General features: G+C 41.4%; 3 protein-coding genes and 2 non-coding genes across 9 annotated transcripts; 4 read left to right on the top strand and 1 right to left on the bottom strand.

Moving 5' to 3' along the window:
- The first annotated feature begins 815 nt into the window (after positions 1-815).
- Positions 816-13768, top strand: map3k14a (mitogen-activated protein kinase kinase kinase 14a). 4 transcript variants are annotated; one of them, XM_086175757.1, is made up of 16 exons: positions 816-1052; positions 6355-6624; positions 6723-6798; positions 6896-7115; positions 7230-7610; positions 7716-7850; positions 7936-8065; positions 8383-8511; positions 10045-10149; positions 10242-10399; positions 10486-10636; positions 10925-11236; positions 11320-11429; positions 11716-11854; positions 11953-12053; positions 12190-13768. In XM_086175757.1, the coding sequence occupies exons 2-16, from the start codon at positions 6369-6371 to the stop codon at positions 12349-12351; spliced, it is 2565 nt and encodes an 854-aa protein (XP_086031883.1). In that variant the 5' UTR covers positions 816-1052; positions 6355-6368; the 3' UTR covers positions 12352-13768. The 4 variants fall into 4 exon arrangements, with proteins under 4 accessions (XP_086031883.1, XP_086031885.1, XP_086031884.1 ...); XM_086175759.1 differs by lacking the exon at positions 816-1052 and adding an exon at positions 3932-4027; XM_086175758.1 differs by lacking the exon at positions 816-1052 and adding an exon at positions 4101-4230.
- Positions 13769-14469: 701 nt separating this feature from the next.
- Positions 14470-17332, bottom strand: LOC147217363 (apoptosis regulator BAX-like). Of its 2 annotated transcripts, none has more exons than XM_086175595.1 (6): positions 17282-17332; positions 16602-16650; positions 16352-16510; positions 16126-16261; positions 15918-16022; positions 14470-15821 (listed from the first exon to the last, which is right to left on the bottom strand). In XM_086175595.1, the coding sequence occupies exons 1-6, from the start codon at positions 17310-17312 to the stop codon at positions 15723-15725; spliced, it is 579 nt and encodes a 192-aa protein (XP_086031721.1). In that variant the 5' UTR covers positions 17313-17332; the 3' UTR covers positions 14470-15722. The 2 variants fall into 2 exon arrangements, with proteins under 2 accessions (XP_086031721.1, XP_086031722.1); XM_086175596.1 differs by lacking the exon at positions 17282-17332 and adding an exon at positions 17047-17067.
- Positions 17333-20269: 2937 nt separating this feature from the next.
- Positions 20270-22806, top strand: rps11 (ribosomal protein S11). The gene is made up of 5 exons (XM_086176510.1): positions 20270-20344; positions 21096-21236; positions 21451-21526; positions 21782-21911; positions 22628-22806. Exons 1-5 carry the CDS (start codon positions 20330-20332, stop codon positions 22749-22751), a joined length of 486 nt encoding a protein of 161 aa, XP_086032636.1. The 5' UTR covers positions 20270-20329; the 3' UTR covers positions 22752-22806.
- On the top strand, positions 21298-21383 carry LOC147217362 (small nucleolar RNA SNORD35). Its single transcript, XR_015109015.1, has one exon. It is a non-coding gene; the product is annotated as a small nucleolar RNA SNORD35 (small nucleolar RNA).
- On the top strand, positions 22115-22196 carry LOC147217361 (small nucleolar RNA SNORD35). Its single transcript, XR_015109005.1, has one exon. It is a non-coding gene; the product is annotated as a small nucleolar RNA SNORD35 (small nucleolar RNA).
- Positions 22807-22984: the final 178 nt, after the last annotated feature.

Genomic DNA, 22984 nt, shown 5'->3' with positions numbered 1-22984 from the left:
ATATTTAACTTCAGATTAAATGTGATTTTCTCATTTACGTTATTTTATTTTTTTAATTCAGAGGGGGACACAAAATAATACCTGAGGGTAAACATAAACACCCAGGATGAGGAAAAAGTTAGTGCCTGAGCCGAACAGATCATTTTGCCAAATCATGACATTAATACTAAATGATGGGACAACGAAAGGCCATTCTGGACATTTCTATTTTGTTTCAATTGAAATGGCTCGGAATATGAAAGGTGACTTGCAGAGGGACAAACGCACGCCCCTCAAACTTCAACAACCCAAATATCTAATAACAATAAGTCGCTCATTAGACAAAAAATAAAAAAAAACTCTGGGGAAAAGGCCATGATGCTTCGATCATTTATCTTCGGTCTATTTTCCTTGGATACTTTGAGGGTCCTCCAATTATTAGGTAACTATTACCTTTATGGGTCGCAGCCAGTGAGCAGAAAAAAAATGATGCCTCTTTCCCCTGAGGAAAAACACATGTTACAAGTCAAGACATCTTTAAAATATAATATCGCTCGAAAACAGCCTCCTCTGTTTGAACAGGTTAATATGTGCTTTAAAACAACTCCCACTTGGGAGGAAGAAGGGGGCGCCATAAAAACAGACGTGTACACATTTTAACTTTATGGATAAAGACGCTTTTAATGCACACTTTGAGATAAGTATGTTGACACCTAAAACAAGTTCGCTCTAAAGCGCCCTGGATCCACTGGATCCCAGCAGGAAGCGAAGCGCAATTCCACGCATCTCCCACGGAGCCTCGTCCCGGCCTGGCTCGGTCTCAAACCCCGCGATCCGCGTTTAAAGAAATCCAAATTCAGAAATGAAGCTTATCGATTATATCGATTGTCGATCAGATCATCGAGAGCCTTCAGATAACCTCACGTTAACTCTCCAGGAACTGGAACTGTCGCGCCGTCTGCTGTCCGCTGTTTCCGCTCCTGTGCGCGTCCCCGCGTCGGGCGTGCGTGTATCGGCAGGCGGGCCGAGCTTGGTATGATTCCCGCCGACGCCTACTGACGCAAGTTAGCCTGGTAAGTGCAGTCTTACTACTAATATTTCCTTTAAAAACATTTCCTTTAAAGAAAAACAGAGGATAGAAACTTTGACGATCCACGCGCGTGTGCTTGCGTGCGTGTATGTGTGTGTTTTGTTCGTGAGACGCCACGCAGCTCCGTGGATCGGCTCACGGGTTCTCGTGAAATGGCGTGGCTGACTGCGCTTGGCTGCGCGGAAGGGAACGCACCCCGATGCGTTCACGCATCTTTCGGTTGTTTCCAAATGGAAAATAAAAACGTCCACATGCCGATTTTACATTGTCTTATGAACGTTTTACACAGCGGGCCGAAGAAAGCGGCCCTAACCCGGGTCAGATCCGGCCCACGGCGTGGAAACTGCCGTTCCTAGACTCGGAACTGGCAAGTCGGGTTTCTTGCGCCTCCAGAATCCTTTATGTGGAGCTGGGCTTCAGATTTGCGTCCTCGATGCCTGACGTGAACACATTTCCAGTTTGTTTTTTTTCCAGCCTTCTGTGGATGTTCTGCGGTTTTCTCTGGATTAAATGTTATTATTCAATAGAAGAACCAGAAATAGACACACCAGACTTTGAGTCATTGGAGTTTGAACACGTTCAGGGCCAATGAATACACGTGATCCATCCATAGTGGCCCCTCGCTACACTAGCCAGTAACCTTGCTGGGAAAAGAAAAACAGCTATGGTCATTTGAAAATCCCCAAATGGTGATTGTATTGTTTCCTATTACGCCATTATTACGTTTTTTTCCATCCTTTGAATGCTTTGCACTGAATATTTTTGAGACGGTGCCACCGCTCTTATTGAAAGCGAGTCACGTAGGTTCCCCGGTTCCACATTCTTGCATCTCCCCTTCGCGACGACTTGGTCGTGCACCAAGGCTGGCGCCGAGTCAAACTCCTGGGCTGCATTTACAGCTAAGTGGTTTCGGCCCCGGTGGGTCTCCTTTCAATAAGAAACCGTCCGCGTCCTATCCTGTCATTCCAAACTGTCTGTGGTCTTCGCCGGGACTTGAGTTCGAACGCGCAGAGAAAGTAGGCACCTTTCTAACAGCCGTTTGACACTCTCCAGGAGTCCCGCTGGCACGCAGCTCGATGAGCCAAACATGTAGGCTTGGACGTTCGCTGTGGCCCAGATGTTTTTGACCTGAATTACTCCCCGCCCTGTTGTGACCACGTAAAAACCCCTTTGGCCACACTTTATGTAAGTTCTCACGCACCTTGGCTCCTTTGCGAGCCGGCAAACAGAACAGTGACCTTCAGGATTCGCCTGACCGCGCTGCAAGAGCGTTGTGAAAATATCTGAACGAGTCCTCTGCGGTGGAAGTGAGTAAAAGCAGGAGCTGAGGTCTTAGAACATGACATATGTCAGGACTTGATGTTCTGTGGTGGTTGCGGGCTGTTTCCTGCATTGACAGAGAAACTAAAGAAACAAACAACTTCAAAATACTGCCTGGAATTTTGGGTCATCCCTTATCTGAGACAAGTGGAGCTTATTGTTTGCCTCTGATAAGGTAAAGATAAGACACCCGAATCGATGAAGCTGAGTGAATGTTATCATAACACAACTGTTGGCGTGAGTGCCGGAGGTTGTCGTGAGAATCGTCTCCTCGTCCTTTCGTCCTTTCACACCATCCCCAAAACCCGAGGTGTCAGAATTTCATTCGTCTGTGTGGCCGAACGGCTTCTTCCAGATCGCGTCTCTTCGGGGAGCTATGCCAGCGAGCTTCCTTCTTTTCAGGTTCACATACTTGAAAGATTTTGTTGTTTTTTTGTTTTATAGCCCTCTGATTCTGGAAAAAAAGATGCGACCTTTGAGAATCTTACGCTGACTTATATTGACACTGTTTGATGGTAAATGATGATGAATGATGGTAAATCACTGCTGTTTTATTTCAGAGAGACCTCAACTGATTAGTCAGTTGACCCACAAATAATCGGAGACTACTTAACTATGATCGGTTACTCTTCCTCTAGTGATGCACGGTAACAACTGGGAAATTATTTTTCTGTTTGCTTCTTTGAGTTTCTTGTTCCTCACTCGGCATTTTCTGTTTACTGTTGGCCACTAAAGGTGATACGCACGCGTCTTGTTGGATCCTTGAATCGCGATGGGATGCGGCCACGCTGCGCTGTCGCGGTCCAAATGTATGAATGGCACATCAACTTTGTGGTAATAAGCGCTGTTGATCGGCCATGTCATCAGCAGTCAAATATCTCAATGATCAATAAATCAGTCTGGCATAAATGGACCTGAAACCCCACCGTTGGACAAAGTGAATTTTCCCAGAATCAGAGAAAAAGTTCTCGGCATCCATGGAAGTCACAGAAATATAACCCGGGAGCTTGTCTTGTTGTTGCTATAACAACAAAGAGTTTGCCGTCAAGGACAACCGGCATGTATTTTTTCACCATATTGTGGGTTTCGGTGCTAGGTTTTATTTGACTAAGTGTCTCATGCTGCTCAATGATGAAACAAATAAGCAAAATAATGAATGACATAGCATGGAGATGCAACTGTTGCTGTCAAGTCGTGTAGGAGCCCGTCTGAGTTCTGTTTTGATCTGACTGGCGAACGTCTGATTCATCATTTGCCTGTTTTTGATTACGGACTTGATATTGCCACTTTTTCTTTCTTTTTTTTTGACAACATCTGACATCAATATTCGCCGTCAAAAGCGTAACGAACATGTTCTCCTCTAATCGAGCCGGAGCGGAGAACGAGCGAGGCCCGGTCCTGTCTGAGGGACGGGAGGGGAGGGCAGGGGAGGGTATGGGGAAGTGGAGATCCATTTCCCATAAGTCAGCCGGCTCCTCCTCCTCCTCCTCCTCCCCTTCCTCCCCCCTCCGTTGCGACTGGCTGGGAGCCAAAATCGAGCTGAGAAGGAGAAGTAGAGCCCGAACACGAACCCCGGGGCCTCCCAGAGCACCTCGCTTTTGGCATTTGAGAGACAGCAGACCAGACGGGCATCCGATGGTACGTCCACATGGCCCTCAGCCTCGGCTCGGGGGCTCATGTTCATGGCCATGTTTTTTTTTTTTTCTCTCCCCCCGCCCCCTTTCTATCTCCTCTCTACGTAAATTCGCCCGGGGTGTGGTGTTGCGGCTTAAGAAGGAAGTGACAGTTGAATTGCTTTGTTCCACGCAAGTGTTGCTGTCAGTGATGTCAGGACACACAAGGTAAAGCCGTTATCACAGCTTGCAACCTTTACCTGGGCTTTTATCGAGACCTTGTTTGCCATGCTGGATTTGATGTCAGCTTCTCAAATACTGCAATTATTAGAACCGCACTGGTAAATAACCCTTTTTCCTTTATGCGAAGTCAGATTTAACCCTGCTTTTCACTCGTGTTAAGGATACTGGTATCTTCTGTGGTAATAGCTAGTGCCAGGGTCATGTGCAAACAGAACTGGCTGCAGCGTTTTTTCTCACAAACCAGTGGGATGAAATGCGGAGCCGTTTTAACAGTTGCAACTGTCAAAACAAGGAGGGGGGAGGGGGTTGGATTTCCTGTATAATCCACTTCAAAACCCACAGAGTTTCAGTGTTGTTTTTTTCTTTCTTTTCCAACACCGTGTTGCTGATCGTCTTTGACACGATCGGATACAGTATATTATCACATGCATTATTATCACGTCCTTATGAGTAGCACCTAAGCGGGTGCACCTCCCTGCCAAGAAGATCCTCCTCAGTCCATCGGAGTTAAAAGAATTATTTGCCTCAGAGAAGTAAACACGAGTGAGGTGTCTTTCCGTGTCAATGAAAGCCGGAGTTTCGATCCAGTTTTTTCATTTTCTGTCTCTGTCAGCACATTGTACTCGCTTTAGACGGCAGCAGAAAGACTTGATATTACTTCTTTAGTAAAACTGTTCAGGAGAGAACTATTAAACTATTAAAACCCGATCTGTTTCAAATATTTAAGTTCAGGGAGTAGAATCAAATTATTTTGGAAGGGATTTACTCCAGGCAACGATGAGAAGCTGTAAGAGGGAATTTATTCAAGTGTCGCATTTCAAGTTTATTTTTTCATTTAATTTTTTTCACAGACGTTCAACTGAGACAATATTTTACTGCAAATTAATGTTTTGAGAAAGTCTTTAAGTTTGTTTTTCTTTTTCCTTAATTTAATAGGAACTTTGGTGCTCCATTGATTTAGTCTTAGCCCCTCACAACTGTGTCCAACTATTTCAAAGTTATACTTCAGCAATGACACCATATTAGCAATAACTTATAAATACATCTTTAAATAAGACATGTCCAGTGCTTGTGATGTACTTAAAATTGCTTCTAGTTGCTGTTTTTGGTATTGGAATTTTCTCTTATTTATCTTTTTGAAGAAAATGGTGGTTTTTCAGTGACAATCTTGGAGCTCCCCGGCTGTAAAACATTTCCAGAAAGGATTCCCAGCCCTGCATTGATTTAGGAACACGGTGACGGGGCAAACAAGCAAAAGAGGAGGTGGGATTGAGTGGTTGTGAGTCATTCCTGACGAGGATGCAATTCGGTTAAAAAGAAAAAAAAAATATATTGGCCGTTTGATTAGATCTTGGTTAAGATGGCCTGAGTATCATTTGCTAAAACATTATCTAATAATTCCTATTAATTTACAAATGAACATCGGTTTGCAAGCCACTCTTGGAGTGATTTAGTGTTGGAGTTATTTTAGAACTTTGATGCGAGCGGTTTCAATGGCACGGCTTCATTTGTTTCCACGGAGCTGGCACTTAAATCTACCATGAGCCGGCAGAGACTGAGTAATGGAATCAGAAAACCTGACTGGACAGAGGAAAATCATGTTGTGATCATTGTATCGGTGCAGATGTTGCATCACGATGTTGGATGGGAGATGTGAGCGCATCCCTCGGGATATCAAACGCAGACCTGATCCGTAATCACCGTCATTTTACCAATTCACAGTAATTCGGCATTTTGAGTACATTTCTACTTCCTCTTCGACTTTCTGCCTTTTTCTCGATCGGCCCCCCTTAATCGTGGTTAAAATCCTTCCTACTTTATGAAATACTTTAACCTCACCCAGTTGAAACTTTAAGAATAAATGCATAGCATCTCTCGATTCTTACGATTTCCACCAAGAGGGTGTTTTTTGACGAGAATGTTCTTTTAGTAGCCTTGCCTTTGACTTCTGGCAAGTGTGTTTTTTAAACTTGGAATACATTAGTTATTTTAATAACAGATTTTATCCAAGCTTATAATGATCGTTGTTCTTGGCCTGTCGGTGTTCTTACCTCAACACTCGTAAACACCCAACTCACCGATGTTTGCTTTTTTTTTTTTCTTCTTGAGATCCAACAGGTGAAATGGCGGTGAGGCAGAGGATTTTCAATTCGACTGCCCCGTTCTCCGGGTCATCCCAAGCTGAGCTGAAGGGGACGTACCCAGAATGCTCGGCCACAGAGCAGGAGACGGAGGAAGAAGAAGAGCAGGGGAAGGACGCAAAACTAGACAACATAGCGTGTTTCAGCCCTCTGATAAATAAGCTCCTGACACATGGGACTGCGGAGCAAGTTGGAGAGTTCCCACTGAAGACCTCAACAGTTGTCGCTCAGGCCGAATGTAATTATCCCCAATCTTTGAAAACAAAAAAACAAAAAAACACTTTGAATCTATTTTTCAAGAGGGCAACATTAATGTTCAAATTGTGCTTTCTTAAGGTGAAACTCAAGATTCCCAACAGTTCAGTCCATCCTGCCTTGAACGCTCCTATGTTTCCAAGTGTTTCACCATCAGGTTTGACAAATCACGCTCCATATTTGTTTACTAAAATTCTACCCTGAAATCCAGAGCCGAATATAGAATTGATATCGAATCTTTGAATTTGTTTCAGCCCGTCTTCGGAGCACAACAATGTGGCGTGTCCGACCATGGCCTCTGTCCAGGAGCCCGGCAATGTTTCCACGCCGCTCGCTCCTCGAAAGAAGGCCCGGAAAAAGCGCAAGGGGAAGAAAAAGCTGGACAGGAAGAAGAAGCAGCAGCAGAAGCCAAGACATAGAGTGCCCTCTGGGGTCCCTGAGCAGGAGAGTGGAAGTTCTTTGGTCCAAATCCAGGTGAGCTCCAGTATTTTCTGCCTGCAGAAAGCAGTCGTTGGTGAGGAAAATCCACCATGAAGAAAATACCTCATCTGAGAATATAAACCGATCCATTCTGTACCTCCTGTGCAGGAAGAGTCTCTCAGAGGGAGAAGCGACCTTAGTTCCTCTTGCTGCAGCAGCCTTGGGAGCTCGGAAGAGCAAGACAGAGTGCCTTTCTTCTACAACCAAAAGATCTACAGTACAGGATCCAGCTGTTCACCCTTGAGCTGGGGGGACCAGGTCCCCTGCACCCTCTCCAGCCTCCACTCCTACGAGCAGGACAGTGACTCCCTCAGCAGCGTGGGAGACTGTTCCCTGGCTCTAGCAGGCCTCAGGGGCAGCGTCAGTCAGGGGGATCCGTGCTATGCTGGGCCCTTTTTCAAAGACGTGGAGCAGGACGAGAGGGAGGAGGAAGATGAGCTTTCATCAAACGGTTCTGACAGCAACGAGGGAATAATCTTTTACAATGAAGTTGGTCCTACTTCTTCCCATCTGTGTCTTAAGTCTGTAACCTCGAGGTTTATTTTAGTCAACTAAGCACGATGCTTTTATATTATTTATTTTTCCCCTCATCAGAAAATCCAGCCAGTGGACTCTGAATATCGGGAGGGGAGGGAGTACGTCCTCTCAGAATTTATCAAAGAAGGCTCCTATGGCGAAGTTCATAGCGCTCAAGATGTCAACACAGGTTTCAGATTTGCTGTAAAAAAGGTAAACAAACACCCATGGTTTCTTTTTTTGGAAAAAAAAACTAAGCCTCAGTGATGGCTCACTTGTTTTCTTTCTATCCTCACAGATTGCCCTGAAGAGGTTCAGTAGTGAGGAGGTGGGTGCGTGGAGTGCCCTCAGATCTCCTCTTGTCTTGGAGCTCTTCGGAGTGGTCAGAGAGGGACCTTATGTTTTCCTTTTAATGGATTACAAATCTGGTAAACGAGCCTTTTGCACGCCACACTCTATCTGTGTTCACTTTTGCAGTGGTTTAAAGTGAATTCTGAAGCATTAGTAGTAGGCTTACTATTAACATAACTAGAGTTTCCATTGGAGGTATTGGTGCTATAAATACATTATAAATGAATTTCCAGAGATTATGGCTGAGACATGCCAACATGCAACCATTTCCCTTCATTTGTAGACAGTTTGTTTTGACAGGCGTTGGCAGGGAGGGAATAGTACACTCAGATGCTCCTGTATATGTGGGACAAATCGGGACGAGGCCTAACGTTGACCCCACCTGTCGCTCCAGGCTCCCTGGGTCAGCTGATCTCGCAGCGTGGCCGAGTCCCAGAGGACTTAAGTCTCCACTACATGTTGCAAGTCGCAACTTCGTTGGAGTACTTGGTGAAAAGAAAAGTAGTACATCTGGATATTAAAGGTAAGTTTAAAAAAAAACGACCTCTAAGGTTGCGCTGTTTTAGGAGTAGGTAATTGTACCTTTTTTAAGTAATGTTGCAGTTGTGACACACATTTTGATCATCACAATGCTAATCTTCTTCGACAAATGTAGTTAGATGATGTCTTCATGAGGGACTAAAATGTCATGTGTATACTGACATCCTCATATCATCAGCAAGAATATGTCAAAGTGTCATTTTAATGCACACTTAAGTTCAGGTCTTACAGAAAAAACATGAAAGATGCGCCCTTGGTGAATTTTCTTTTAATTTTCCCATGACAGTGAATTCTTCAGCCACGCGATTGAAATATATCGAATGAAGTTCAACTGCCATTTGCCCGCAATTCCAGCCTTAGAGCATTTGCGTCCATGACTTTTCATCAATCAAAAGAAACAGCCAATTCAAACGCCATTTCCAAGTCACTCACCGACTCCATCCGCTTGGTCTTTGTTGCCAAGCTATAGGTCTCACACAAATCTTACTGGGTCAAGTTGTTTGATGCTGTGGTTTGTGTCCGTCTGATCCCAGCCTTTGTCAATTCACAGGTCTACCTTATTGACAGTTATCTATGTATGAGAGACAAGAGAACATACATTTCTTTGTTCAATTCAATGAACCAACCTTTTAACATGTTTGCATATGATATGACAAAAAATGAATTATCATAATATGAATAGAAGGCCTCTTAGAATATTAATTTCATAAAACTGATTTGGTCAACTGGACTCTCCTCTGTTGTTGTACCTGGTGGAAAATCAACTGGCCGAGAGAATAAGAAATCTTATTAGTTCTCATAGGAGGTCTTTGACCAGCTGCTGTGGAACACAAATGTCATATTTATGATACAGTCTGATACAGTCTAGATTTGATCTTCAGCACCTGTGTTGTGAAACCAGACTACCACAAAGAAGACAGCAGGCTGGGAATTTCCCACAGTGTGACTCACTGCTGGGCCGCGACAGCGCATGTGCACGGACTCGGGAGAGCAAGACAGAAAAGGAGAAGGAGAATGAAAGAGGGGGTGGGGATGGGACGAGAAGCAGGAAGTCAGCTATTGAAAGACTAGAGGGAGAAAATGTACATGAAGAGATGTGAAAGAAAAGCTAAATAGAATGATGAAAGTGATCAGGAAACTCAAGAATGAGAACCTCTCAGAATGAAGTTGGAGGAAGAGAAAGAAACTTATCAAAACTGGAGGATTCAAAAGTGTGACTGGGTGTCAGGCGCCACCTGGTGTTAGTACAGTCTCATGAAAACCATACGTTGGAGCCCGAGACTGTATCCTCATCTGGTCTCTTCCTACATCCTGTATTCCTTCCGAATGTATGATTTTCAACGGCAGCTGCCTGAGTGGCCTCATTTTGGCCCTGTGTTTTCTGTTTGATGCCTGTGCAGCTGCTCTGTTCCATGATGTCGTCTTATCCTTGTTGCATAAGCCATGGGAACGAGCCAGATTCCATTGAGAACAACTAACGGTGTCAAGATAACTTGACTCGCTTGTGTCCCCTCAGCTGACAACGTGTTGCTGTCGGAGGACGGTAGAGACACCTTTCTGTGTGACTTCGGACATGCAGAGAGACTTGACAACCAGGGCCAGAGCCTCAGTGGGTCCAAAGGTAAAAAATAAAAAAAAAAGAAGCCCAACCTTTCACCTAAGAGGTGGAATGAATCTGCCCCCTAGCTCAACTCCTTGTGTAATTCCATGCAGATCTAAAAGGAACAGAGACACACATGGCCCCCGAAATAGTAAAAGGGGAACCCCGTGGAGCCAAAGCAGATGTGTGGAGCAGCTGCTGTATGTTACTGCACATGCTTAATGGGTGTCAACCGTGGACGCGATACTATACCTGCAGACTTTTCCTTAAGGTATCGTCAGAGACGGCAACAAAACGTTACATACCTTTCATTCGTCCGCTCACGGCTTGACTATATATATGTCACGTCGGTTACAGATTGCTAATGAGCCTCCACCTGTAAGAGAGATCCCACCTGATTGCAGCCCCCAAACGGCAGAAGTGCTTCAGGCGGGGCTCCAAAAGGATCCAATCAAAAGAGCCTCCGCTTCTGACTTGAAAGAAAAAATTTCCAGAGCTCTTAAAGAAGGTAGCGAGTGTTGCACTTCATTTGAAACCGGCCTTGAGCCCCTTTCTCATGTAAAACATACAATTTTCTGTGTCACACATGAGAAACGTTTGAGTTTTTTTTTTTTTTTTTTGCATCCCCTGGTTTAAGTCACCTAAATACCTTAAACACAGACACAAAACCCATCTGTGAAAAGCCTAGATAAATTCATGTTTACTGTGTACGTGTGCAAGGGGCTCAAGTGTTGACATTGGTTTAAAGTCATGTAAGTTGGCGACAGATTTCTAACTATCATATTTGATATTGCAGTGAAAGGGCTGAAGAGCCCAGTGAGGGGATCATACACAAAGCCCCTGCATATTCCCAACAAACCTCCTTACTTCCCGCAATTCGCTAACAGCAGAGCTGGCTGTGAAAAAGAGGAACACGAAGAGCCTGTTGAAAAGGTCATCACAGCAGGGATTGTAAAGGAACTGACTGGTGATGACGATGACCATGAGGAGGAGGAGGATTGTGCCGAGTTAAAGAAAGGGTTGTCTTTCTGTCAACGTACTCTTATCTCGGAGCCAAAACCGAAGATCACCACCGTGCCAGAACTTGAGCTACGTAAACTGGAGAGAGGTGTGATTCCGATCAGCGTTCTTCACGGCCAGGCTTTTTAAATATATGAGGTTTTGACTTCTCAGATTTTTTCTTCTTTTCAGATTTTTACCTGAGCAGCCTATCCCAGCTGCACTCTGCTGAGATGCAGGAGCAACTCTTGTCTTGTCTCAGCAGTGATCCTTATTCAAACCGAGACCCGTGGGACAAAAAGGTACTACCAGTACAATTCATGTTTGATAAGAACAAACTTGCATTTTCAATCTATGTTGTATTCTTGGTCATAATTAAAGGTATTTGAAAAGGCTGGATGCAAAGTAGTTTAGCAAAACTTTAATTATAATAATGATAATTGATTTTATTTAAGGTGCTTTACTCAACACTCAAAGGCACCATACAGACATATTCATATAAACAAAAACAGATTTAAAAGTAACAATAGAAAAAAAACAACAACTTATCATTTACTTATTTACGTACTCATTTACTGTCTCATCCAGGACTCCGGCCGCTGGTCTCTGAGTCCAGGTGATGACTTCAGTTCCGGTGTGTGCTCATGCAACAGTCTGACAGATGGACAGGATATCAATATGGATTTTTGGGGTCACAACCAAACATCACAAACCTGCTGTTTTGAAGGTGAAATAATAAAAGATGGATGTCTCTCCTCAGAATATTTTTCAATGCCATACCTATGTGAATATAGCAAAATCCTTTATTTTTTTCTCTTTGCCCAGGGGTGTATGTCTGCATCAGAGACTTCAACAGGCGAAGTATCCAAATCAGAGAAATGCGCCGAGTTAAAGTGGGGCACATTGCGACTGGAATCAGTGATCAGGTGAGACCAAGCAGCTTCAAGGCAACTTTTCCTTGGGGTCGGACATGGCCTTGCCTTTCTCAAGAGCAAGATAAGGACGTTTTGGGTAACACTTAATAATGCTTATTCAATGCTGACCTATGCCTCTACTTTTTAGATATCTGAGCGGGTTTTCACTTTGGAAACCCAGCAAGGACAGCAAATTGCTCACGATGACGAGGTGCAAGATTCCGGCCTGAAACTGTGCTGCGTACCTGCCCCTGATTTCAGCCCAACCTGGAGGTGGAGGATCAGAGATGGAGTGCTGGAAACAAGATAGACCCAGTAAATTCTTATCACAGATAACAGTGTCCTCTGCTGACATCTTTTATTTGCTTACTTGTTGATGAAGCATGTAAACATTTTCCTGGAACTGTATTGAGTACTTGTTAGCGTAATATGTCATTAAGAGGGATTAGTGTATAGTCTCTTCGCTCCGTCAAAGTCATCACATATTTGACAACAGCAATGTTTTCATCAGGGAAGCTCTGAAAAATGATGAGACTTAGCATTGGTCAGATGTGACCGGACCTAGATGTCTGTCTCAGGCCGACAGATTCTATGCTTGCGTTTACAATAATAGGCACAGTGGTGGAGAAATAGATATCACATCATATGTGCACACAATAATATGACTTTAACATTGAAACATTTTTCCCTGTGAAAGAAGAAAAAGAAATTTGATGTAATAGAGTCAAGTTTATTTTCATTTATAATTTTTTTCTCCTGACCTGAAGTTTTTTTAATACATTTCACCATTCTGGGATGATTAAAGGATTATTCTATTCTATTCAGTCCCTCCAGGAAATGTTAGTTTGTAATGGCCAAACAGACCATTGAATAACACCCATTAAAAATTCAGAATGACAAACTTAAAAAAGGCACTTACAAGCACCTTGCTGAAGAGACACCAAAGCTACTGACCGCGCAGGCAGCCAGCAATATCTGCTGTTACCTTCACAGGCCTCAAGTAAGATGCAAATACTGCTCATAATGATAAACTGCAGTTGATATTTAACTCATCTTAATTTTACACCTTTGAACTTAATCAATTTTGTCTGTTAGGTTTGTAAAGTCACCATTATCCCTGATGCATGAGTTCCAATTCATCCAAATGAGGTTTCTATCAATAAAATGACAAAAATAGCATGCTGCTACCACCCACGTCTACTCAAATCAAGTTTCTTACCATCAATAAATCCCTGTGGCTTATGTTGGCAAACAGTCAATTGTCTGAAGGTTGACAGTTTGTGTTACACCACCAGTTTAGGACTGGAATATTCACCACTTCTTATGCATGGCTGTCTAAACTCAGCACAGCTGCTGGGCTGGAATGACAAACCATTCCACCCCACATTCAGTCCCCTGTCTTTCGTACTATGTGAAGGGGACACACATAGACAGCAGGATCTTGCACTGCATTGGGTAACATACTGTCATACTGCATATACAATTGAAAAAAATTGTCTCATTTTTTCTTGTCATCATGTGTTGTCTGCATTTTATGCCTATTTTTAGAATTAATGCAACCATTTCCGTGTGAGTTTTTAATCACAAGTAAATCAAATTATCTTAAATCCTATGTCCCTGATGAATTTGTTTCATTGTACATCCACTCATTTAGTTTCAATGTACTGGAGAGGGTATTGGCGCATAGTTAACACATTTAAATAAATACATCTTCAACATTTTATGACCACGGGTCTCGGTTGTGTCTGACAGAAAAATACAGGTGCTATGTGTCTGGTGAAGCATGTAGGATTTTCAAGTGTACCAATTTGCCTCATCTCTCCTGCTTGAGCTTTGCATCATCTTCATACACAGAAGTCAAAGCCCAACTATTTAACTTGGATAACTAACCTTTTAAGGTTGTCTCAATTTACAGCTATGCCCCACAGACAGGACAGTATTCTAAAGAGGGTTTTTTAAAATTCCTCCTTAACTTCTACTGAATAAGTAAATGGTTTATGATTTTGAGTCAAGTCACAATTCTTATTAGAAACTAAAGAATGAGGATTACCTCTGAGGATCTCAACTACCATTATAGCCAATTTCACATTTGGGATTAAGAGATTTCATGTTTTTGCATGTCTATTTTCTTAAGCTTGACTTTGCTGGAACAAATTCAAATGAAGTACTTGGTTTCCTTCTCTTCACCAGTTCAAATTTCCATTTTCTGTTTTAACATTGTGACCAGCGAAACATCTTTGGCTCTCAGCCATATACCAGGTTAACAGCTGACCGTCAACTTTCTCAGTACATATTCTCAGTATGAGAAGAGATAATGTAGGAAATAGCACAATCTGACTGATGCGAAAATAAAAATGTGCATATTCTCTTAGGAGGTATTGACAATGTGATGTGGTCGTACTGGTTTAACAAAAACAGCACATACAAATTAAACGTGTACAATTTATTTTTTCAAATTACAACATACAAAGTCACTGCAAAAACATTGTCGGGGAGACTTGAAACAATTTCCGGGTTTACAAACATGATAGAAAAAGTGGAAAATGAGAATACCAGTGACTTCTCCATAGAAAAAAAAGGCACTGACAAAATGAAAACGTATAAAAAGATTTGGATCAATAGAATTGCAGTTTATCTAACGGACATAAATATACAGTACTTTGAATATATGTAAATTGAGGTAAGCATCTGTGAACCATCCAGTGGTTTGCATCTGTAGCACAACTCTTTTCAAAGACCACAGGAAATGTCAGGGCATGACACGTGTCTCTTACCATAACACAAACCACATTATTTGGCAAGGTTTGTCAAAGAGGGAATCACATGAATAATATCACAATGTTTTTTGAGTTTTTGAAAGTTATACAAGAAAGAAATTTAGAAAAGTCATGCCTTTGAAACCATGTGAAGATTTTTCCAAATATTGCTTTGGATACAAAGTTCCTGCAGTGGCACCTCTGATCATTGTCCACTGAAATAAGATTAAACTACATGTTCACAGGGAAAGAGGGACAAAAAGAATGTGGTGGTGTTTGAGCAGAAATTCAATCGAGGTTAAAATAATTTGTGTTGCATGAACATACTGGCTGACCTAATTATTGCTTACACAAATATTTCAATTTGATGTAATGGGATGTACCCCCCCCTTAGTTCATTGCCAGCAGCTAAATACAGATTTTCACCAGTTAACACAAATATGTATGGAAATGCATATAGACACTGATGAAACTGATAACAAGTGGGGGGAGTTCAGTGGACCAAATAAAACTACTCTGAAAATAAAGAAAAGGATCCACCAAGCGTCAGTAAAAAAATTGAGACCGTAATAGAGGGCAGAAAAAAGGTGCAGTGTTTTTTTAATCTGTACCAAGTAAAAAATAAATTACTTAAAACACATTTCCTGTTCAAGCTTCATAACCTTTCCAGATCCCTATATTTTGCATTTAATCATGCGATCTAAAGCACTTTCACTGACATAGGAAACATGGAAAGAGTGCATTCTGTCTGACCCCAGCTCTCAAAAAGTGAATTGGAAGCAGAGGGTAATGGCCACTTAGGTATTCTCTGTTCCAACTCTGGCTGTGCCATAGCTTCTTCCAGATGTTGTTCGTTCTTTCCCCATTTTCTTAATGCAGTTAATTCCATTTTTTAAGTGACTCTCCAAAAGATAGAAGATACCCTTCAGATCTTGCAAACGACCAGAAAAGTGGTGAGAACACCTGCCAAGAAAACGCCCACCATTTGCCATGTTGGAGTTCCAAAGTGGGACCTAATACCCTCCTTAAAGTTGAAAAAGAAACTAAAATGAGAATGTGTTTTACAAAAAACATGTAGATCAATGAATAATAAAGTTTAAACTGCAGTTGAGCATCTTACCCAGCCCCCTTGCTCCCTGATCCAGTTGATCACATTGTCCCTGAGGTAATCCATGGTCCAACTGATGATTGTTCTGATGATGCTGGGAACATGGGTCACAAGAGCCTAATATGGTTACAGAGAGAGAAATGTTAAAACTTAAAATCTTTTTACCTAATACAGACTTTTTCTGTTTTAAAGTATAACACAGACAAGCGAATTTGCTTACTTTGACAACAAGTCGACAGGCAAAGTAGAACAGAGCAACCACCCTGCCCCAGTTGAATATTCCATCTGAAAAGATCTCACGGACCACTTTCATAAACGTTTCTTGCGTAGGACAGAGTAAGGAGTCATCTATCATCCTGAGGAGGGTAACAACATTTATCTGAACCAACTTCATTTGTATTGATAAAAAACACTTTGATGATAATCCATCACTGACAACAATTTACCTTTGGAGCTCGACATTGCTATCCAGCTCATCTCCTATCTGCTGCAGGTAATGGGCAAGCCTTTTAACGTTGGGATCACATATCTCTCTTCCATCCAGCTGCTCCCTAGTCACTACAGTGTTGTTGTTTCCATGCCTACGGACACGCTCGTGGATGAAACTACAAAGTTGACAAATAAAGTTCATAGTCAAAGAGTTCTGGCTCCCGTTAGTTTCGATATTTAAGAGTCATCGGTACAGAGTGTACTTACTCCTTCAACAGGTCACTTCCTACTTCCATTATCTGATCTCTGGAAATACCTGAGAGTCAAAAGTCACAGAAACACTGTATTGTTGATTGATCCCTTTTAAAATGTCACTGAGAAACATAAATAGCTTTGCAGACTCTCCGTGTCGTACCATTGTTATTCTAAAAATCGTTATGACCCACGGAGACATAACCGATGCGATCTAGGTATGGCATCCACTCCACTAGCTATAAAATGCTAGCAAACGCCAAAATTAGTTAGCCAAAGTTGGAACATTTTCTAACTTTTGGTAACTTTTTTGTTCAAGTCACAAAACATGACGTTGACCCTCTGAAGTAAATGGGTGTCTGGGTGAATGCGCGTGTAAGTGTGAATGTATGTACTCTGACTTGTCGGATAACTGTTTTTTTCCCTCGACAATTTTGCTTACTCACAGGTCTCTCGCTACCTTAAAGCGCGGTTTAATCTGAGGCTAACATGTAGCTATCCTTTAGCTACCATGCTAATCCCAGCTAATCCCACACGATGCTGCGGCTGCGAGCGAGCGAGCGAACGAACAAACGAGCTACAACCTCAAAACAAAAATGAAAAGTTACAAAGCCGATTTATCCACTTCAGTCACGCCGTTTGTGACAATGTCACGGCGAATTTAGATTCACAACGCTGTTGTTGTAAGCTAGTACCTCCATCGCCTCCTCCCGGGGCTGTTGCCATCTTGTCTGTCTCCTCTGTTCTTCCGTATAATCAGATGACGCATTTGTTATCTGCCTGTCGCAAGGCCGTGCAACTGAGGTTGCCAGATTGGAAAAAAAAATCCCGCCTCAATTTGGCGTAAAATCATGAACGCCGAGATGACGTCACTACTGTGAACCGTGATTTCATTTTATCAAATAGAGTCGATTTATCAGAAATGACTGTGTCGGGGCATTTTTTTATTGTTATTAAAAAAAATTCAAATTGGCAGCTTAGAAAGCTGGCCTGAAACGATAAAAGTTTGTGGAAACACGTTTATCATGATTGACAAGATATAACGATATATCGTTATAACGATAACGAGGAAAATATACTTTAAAAGTCACTTAGAGATATTGGTATGATGAAAGGCCTAAATAAACAGGAGAAAGGCTTCTAAAAGAATGAGAGAGATACGTTCATATTCAAAGATAAATCAGCTCGCAGTATATGGGAATGCTTAATTGTATGCAGGAGGATTCTCAAGTTCTTATATGGGTTCCCTGAGCAAGTATTATTTGGAGACCCATCATTATATGAATATATAAAATACATAATCAAAGCATGGAAGGAATTCCTTGGAAGGGCCAAACACTGTGAATGTAAGAACTTAGGTTCTTTACAAAAAAATATTTTATACAAGACGTTATCTCAAAAAGAAATGAATTGTCCCAATTTATTGATTTGTTTGTGTTGAACTCTCTAAACTAAATATTTGTCATGTGTTTGATTTCCAATGATAACAAATGTAAAATGTGTATTTTTTAAATCGAAAAACAACATAAAATGATCTGACATTATCGGAAGGGACAGAAAGAATTGAATGATCTTTTGGTACATAAATGAAATGCTATATTACATCCATAGAGTCACATCCATAAAGCAATAAAGGACTTACATTGTGGGTCCCAGGACAGTGATGTCCTGAAGTTAAACTGACTGGGATAGTTGGTTGAGACAGTAATTCTAAAATGTTATAGACCGACTTCATTAACATTGTTCTTTTCTGCTTCTGCAATTTCTTCTTCTTTCCATACCAACTAGGTAACATGATTGCAGGTTACAGATGGCCATGTACATCTGTTGTCCCATTTGCAGGACAAAATGAATCCACAAATTGTCACATTGTGGGGTAACATGCACAGGGCACGCTATATAGTGTGTCCTTATGCTGTGATTCATTCTACTGTGATGGATATAAAAAGGTGACTTTCCTGTGATGTAGAATGTCACAGGGATCCCATTATTATCATGCACCACACTCCATAATCCTATCTTTCTCATAGTAAGTGACATCATTGACTTCATACAAAGTTATGCACACAAGTCTGTTTAAGGAACTTCATACACTTGCATCCCCTCACCTATTATATAGTTAGAATACAGGCATTTAAAAAAGCTTTCCCAAAAAAATGGGCCTTATTACTAAGGTAGAGTCTTACAAATCAAAAAAACTTACAAGTCGTAACCTTATTATTCATTGCACAAAAGAACCTTGGTTCAGCTATACAACACTACTGTTGCCATCAGCTGACAAAGGGTATGCATGTCATGGTGGTTATTACAAACACGTGTTACTTTATCAGGTCACAGGGTGCTGTTCCCCTTTTTCAGCCATGCAGAGATGCCACATGCAGCAAAGGCAAACACTGCATGCTCATCTTTCTTCAACTTCCTCATGTTATCCTCTGACCGAAAAACAAAAGTGCACTGACAGTCCCTCTTCATGCTCAGCAAGTCTTAATCACCAAATTCAGTGCAGGCAACAATGGCACACACTTACCTCTGTATTCAGGGATGTGTTTTACTGGCGGGTTTCAGGCAAGCTGCTTCCTCCACTATTTATTTCTCCTTCTGTTTCTACTCTCTTCCATGGCATCACACTTAGAGCAGCATGTTCTAAAGTTTTTCGTTTGATAGAAGTACTGACTGCTCGTACACTGGCGCCAACTTGGACAATGACATCAGTTTTGAAACTTGTCATACTTTTCATCTTAGCGTGTGATGTTTTCATTGATGTCTTTAACTTACTGCTTGACATTGTGATTTTTTTTCTCAGCAGTAAAACTAATTTCATACAAAGGTATATATATATTAGTGAACCTATCTCAATTGCTAGGCCACTGCTCAGCTGCCACACTGGTTGTTGAAGTAGCTGATATAGATGTGGGCTGCTAAAGTAGATGACCATATCACTCAACCTGTGGATTGCTAAAACAAATACTGGATTGCTTTGAAATAATTAGGTCAAAGTTGAAATAAAAATGATTTCTGATCAGTGCCGTGTGTGCATGTATTTTTTTTTAACAAAAAATGTGAAAAGTTCAGTTTCAGTTTCCTGATATGGGTTATTTTTTAAATCATCCATACCAGGAACATCCACCTCAGTAGCATTTACAGAATCCAATGTCTTTCATAATCATAAAATACAAGTTAGGTAGAAATAATCAAAAAGCTTTGTTATCATGCTTCAATACTTACTGTTCTGCAATGTTTATATATCTAGTTTCATTGTTGATATAATGTTCTTTACAATGCTCAGCATATAAATTACATCAGACTACACATACTGCTAATCAATAGCATCGAGCCCAATAGCTCAACACAGGAATTCAAATATAGCTTGAATCAACACTACATTAACGGATATGCATATAGGAAATTAAGTGTGACTAATTTCGTTTAATTGGCTTTTTAGGGTAGATACTATTTCTCTGGAGGGTCGTTGGCCGACATGTACCCAGAGGTGAATGTAGTTGTAAAACAATGTTGAACATTTGATGTATTTCCGTTGTTATCACTATATAAAATGTAATTTTTTTCCGATGGTGAAGTGTCACAATGACAAAAAGCCCATTTAAGGTCGAATTCTGACTGGTCTTTTTAAATTCCGTGGTCGGGGGAAGACAGGCCCTTCCACTTACGTCATTTCCGGTTGCCCATCTTCTTCCGTCCGTCGCGCTCGTGTTCCGGCCTCTTTTTACACTCGGCTGGCAAAGATGGCGGACGCGCAAGTAAGTAAGACGAAACAGCATTTTAAAGTTTCATCGAAATATTAACCTTACTGAAACATATTATACACAATTTGCTGGATAAACACAGTAACAAGATTGATTGACGCTTCCCGGGGTTATTTTAGACGACGTTCGAATATTTAGAGCGGAAATAAACTCATGTGCCGTGGATCCTCGTGTAGCATTAAAAAAAACCATCAGACTGCTAACTGCTAGCATTTATCGCAACGTGTGAACGTTTTAATTTGATACCGACTTACGCTGCCTTATACAGTATACAGAAACTATGTATCGATTTGGCTTATCGGAAATCATATGATCAGATTTGCAATGGGGTAATCTTACTAATCATAGCGATTTCTGGCGATAGGATCCTACCTATTAGCTTGTAGCAGGGAGCAGTGGGTTGGATGCCCTGATTGGTGCCACTCCCGCGAAGGCCCCACGGGTTTTGTCTAGTTTCAAGCGATCGCGTAAACCTATTAATGATTTGTCATAGTTTGATGAAGCTATCAGTTGAATGTGTTATTGTAGATGACCATATTTCACACAGCTTCGTAAACCGAGACTGAGAATTCGTCTTGATGTCAATGCGGCCTGTGTTTCTGTTATGAGACTTCTGAAGAAAATCCACTTAGAAATAGAATTAAGAGAAACTGCATATTTTGGTGCAGGAGTCTCAATTTCGGGCTTCTAAGTCATTAAGACCTACTTTGCTGCAGAGGTTAAACTTCCCCTTTCTTGATAACAGACCGAGAGGGCTTATCAGAAGCAGCCCACCATCTTCCAGAATAAGAAGCGTGTTCTGGTCGCTGATGGTGGCAAGGAAGCTAAGGAGAAAATCCCGCGTTACCACAAAAGTGTTGGGCTGGGCTTCAAAACCCCAAGAGAGGTAACTTCAGTTTTCTCAAGCAATTGATTCAGCATATGTCTGTGTGGGGGAATACTGCTTCTGCATATGATGTTTATTCTCACGATGGTCTTCCAAACCTGTGTGGTTGTGACGATAATGCCTTCTAGGCTTGACTGATGCAAAAAAATCTAAATTTATTTAAAATGTATTTCTGTCAAGGCTCGATAGTGATTTTTTTTTTTTTTTTCTGTAGGCAATTGATGGCACTTACATTGACAAGAAATGCCCCTTCACTGGAAATGTTTCCATCCGTGGCCGTATCCTCTCTGGTGAGTACCATAAGCTGGCAGTGAATGCTGTACAGGATAAAGAGAAACTCATCATTCCATTCACTAAGGTTAAAGGATATAACCAAAAATAAATTGTCTTTTAGAGATTTGTGGTTTTCTGTCCTTGTCGGCCCAGGGTTGTAATTGTTGCTGTCTTGGTATTCCAAGTCTTAGTGCTTATAAATAAAACAGGAAAAGTTCTTCATTTTATATGTGTGACTTTCTGCGCTGAATGTCTGAATTTGTGTTCTAAAGGTGTGGTGACCAAAATGAAGATGCAGAGGACCATCGTTATCAGACGTGACTACCTGCATTACATTCGCAAGTACAACCGCTTTGAGAAGAGGCACAAGAACCTTTCGGTCCATCTGTCACCCTGCTTCAGGTACGGTACTTCTCACCGTAATTACATTTCCTACAACAGTGATAAATGTCAACATTCCAATAATGGGTTCCAATGTTGAATTTGTGGAGAAAAATTCTTTTTTCTTTGAAAATAATATTAGTATTAACAATTCAATATAGTGTTGAGGTTTAATTGAATTGCGCCTTAAACTGCTTATCTGCTTTACCTCCAAATGCTTTTGCTGCAAATGATGTTTTTCTCACGATGGTCTTCCAAGCTCCGAGCTTTGACGACACCGCCTTATGGCAACACTGATGCAGCTTGATTATACTTGATTATAGTTGTGGTTTATCTCAAGAATCATAAGTGAGCAGTGACATGGAGGATACAAAGAATATACATTTATGTCTGTGTAAAATTTGGATCTTGTGAGGATATTCTGCTCTGTAAGAGTTAAATTTAAGTTAGCATTAAGTTAATGTTTTGGGGGTGATGTGGCTCATTAGGTAGCGCAATCAATACTAATGTTACAACTGTTGTGCTGAATAGTCAATAGTAGAACCAACACCTCCTCATTGGAATCAAGCTGAATATCAATAGTAGTGTGTCAGCTAATGGCTCTCCAACAGTTAGACACATTACAGTATACATGTCAATATTTGTGCTCTCAATTACGTTGTAAACATTAACACCACTTATAACTAAAGCTTGTACTTTGGTTTACCGTGATACTATATGCTCTGGTGTCTTTTCAGGGATGTCACAGTTGGAGACATTGTGACTGTCGGGGAGTGCCGACCGCTCAGCAAGACCGTCAGGTTCAATGTCCTCAAAGTGACAAAGGCTGCTGGAGCCAAGAAACAGTTTCAGAAGTTTTAGGATGTTGATTCTGAACAAGAACGTTGTCCATCAATAAAAGACTCCTTGTTAAGAGGTTTCTGCGTTTGTCATTCGATGAACATTGCATGTGGTTAATGATGGCTCAGCTGTTGATGGAAATTTCAATGAAGTGCCACATAAAAGGAGAAAATTAAGGCTAAAAATATATGGTCAAAAGTCCCAGGTGGGATAAATTGTCAATTTCGGAAAACCTTGAATAACGTGTTCTAGAC

The sequence above is a fragment of the Fistularia commersonii genome, chromosome 28 (assembly GCF_037954325.1).
Source record: "Fistularia commersonii isolate RoL2024-O1a breed Wild chromosome 28, RoL_Fcom_v1.0, whole genome shotgun sequence".
Lineage (NCBI taxonomy): Eukaryota > Metazoa > Chordata > Actinopteri > Syngnathiformes > Fistulariidae > Fistularia > Fistularia commersonii.
The sequence above is the reverse complement of the archived record's forward strand: the minus strand, read 5'-3'. Positions and strand labels throughout refer to the sequence as shown.

Bases quoted from the DNA above. Each gene is read 5' to 3' on its own strand.
- map3k14a (XM_086175757.1), top strand. From the start codon at position 6,369: ATGGCGGTGAGGCAGAGGATTTTCAATTCGACTGCCCCGTTCTCCGGG. The intron at 6,625-6,722 runs GTAATTATCCCC...TGCTTTCTTAAG, and splicing joins AGTTGTCGCTCAGGCCGAAT to GTGAAACTCAAGATTCCCAA. The intron at 6,799-6,895 runs GTTTGACAAATC...AATTTGTTTCAG, and splicing joins TCCAAGTGTTTCACCATCAG to CCCGTCTTCGGAGCACAACA.
- LOC147217363 (XM_086175595.1), bottom strand. From the start codon at position 17,312: ATGGCAACAGCCCCGGGAGGAGGCGATGGAG. The intron at 16,651-17,281 runs GTACTAGCTTAC...TTTGACTCTCAG, and splicing joins CCCGGGAGGAGGCGATGGAG to GTATTTCCAGAGATCAGATA. The intron at 16,511-16,601 runs GTAAGTACACTC...TCAACTTTGTAG, and splicing joins GGAAGTGACCTGTTGAAGGA to TTTCATCCACGAGCGTGTCC.
- rps11 (XM_086176510.1), top strand. The intron at 21,237-21,450 runs GTAACTTCAGTT...TTTTTTCTGTAG, and splicing joins GCTTCAAAACCCCAAGAGAG to GCAATTGATGGCACTTACAT. The intron at 21,912-22,627 runs GTACGGTACTTC...GTGTCTTTTCAG, and splicing joins CATCTGTCACCCTGCTTCAG to GGATGTCACAGTTGGAGACA.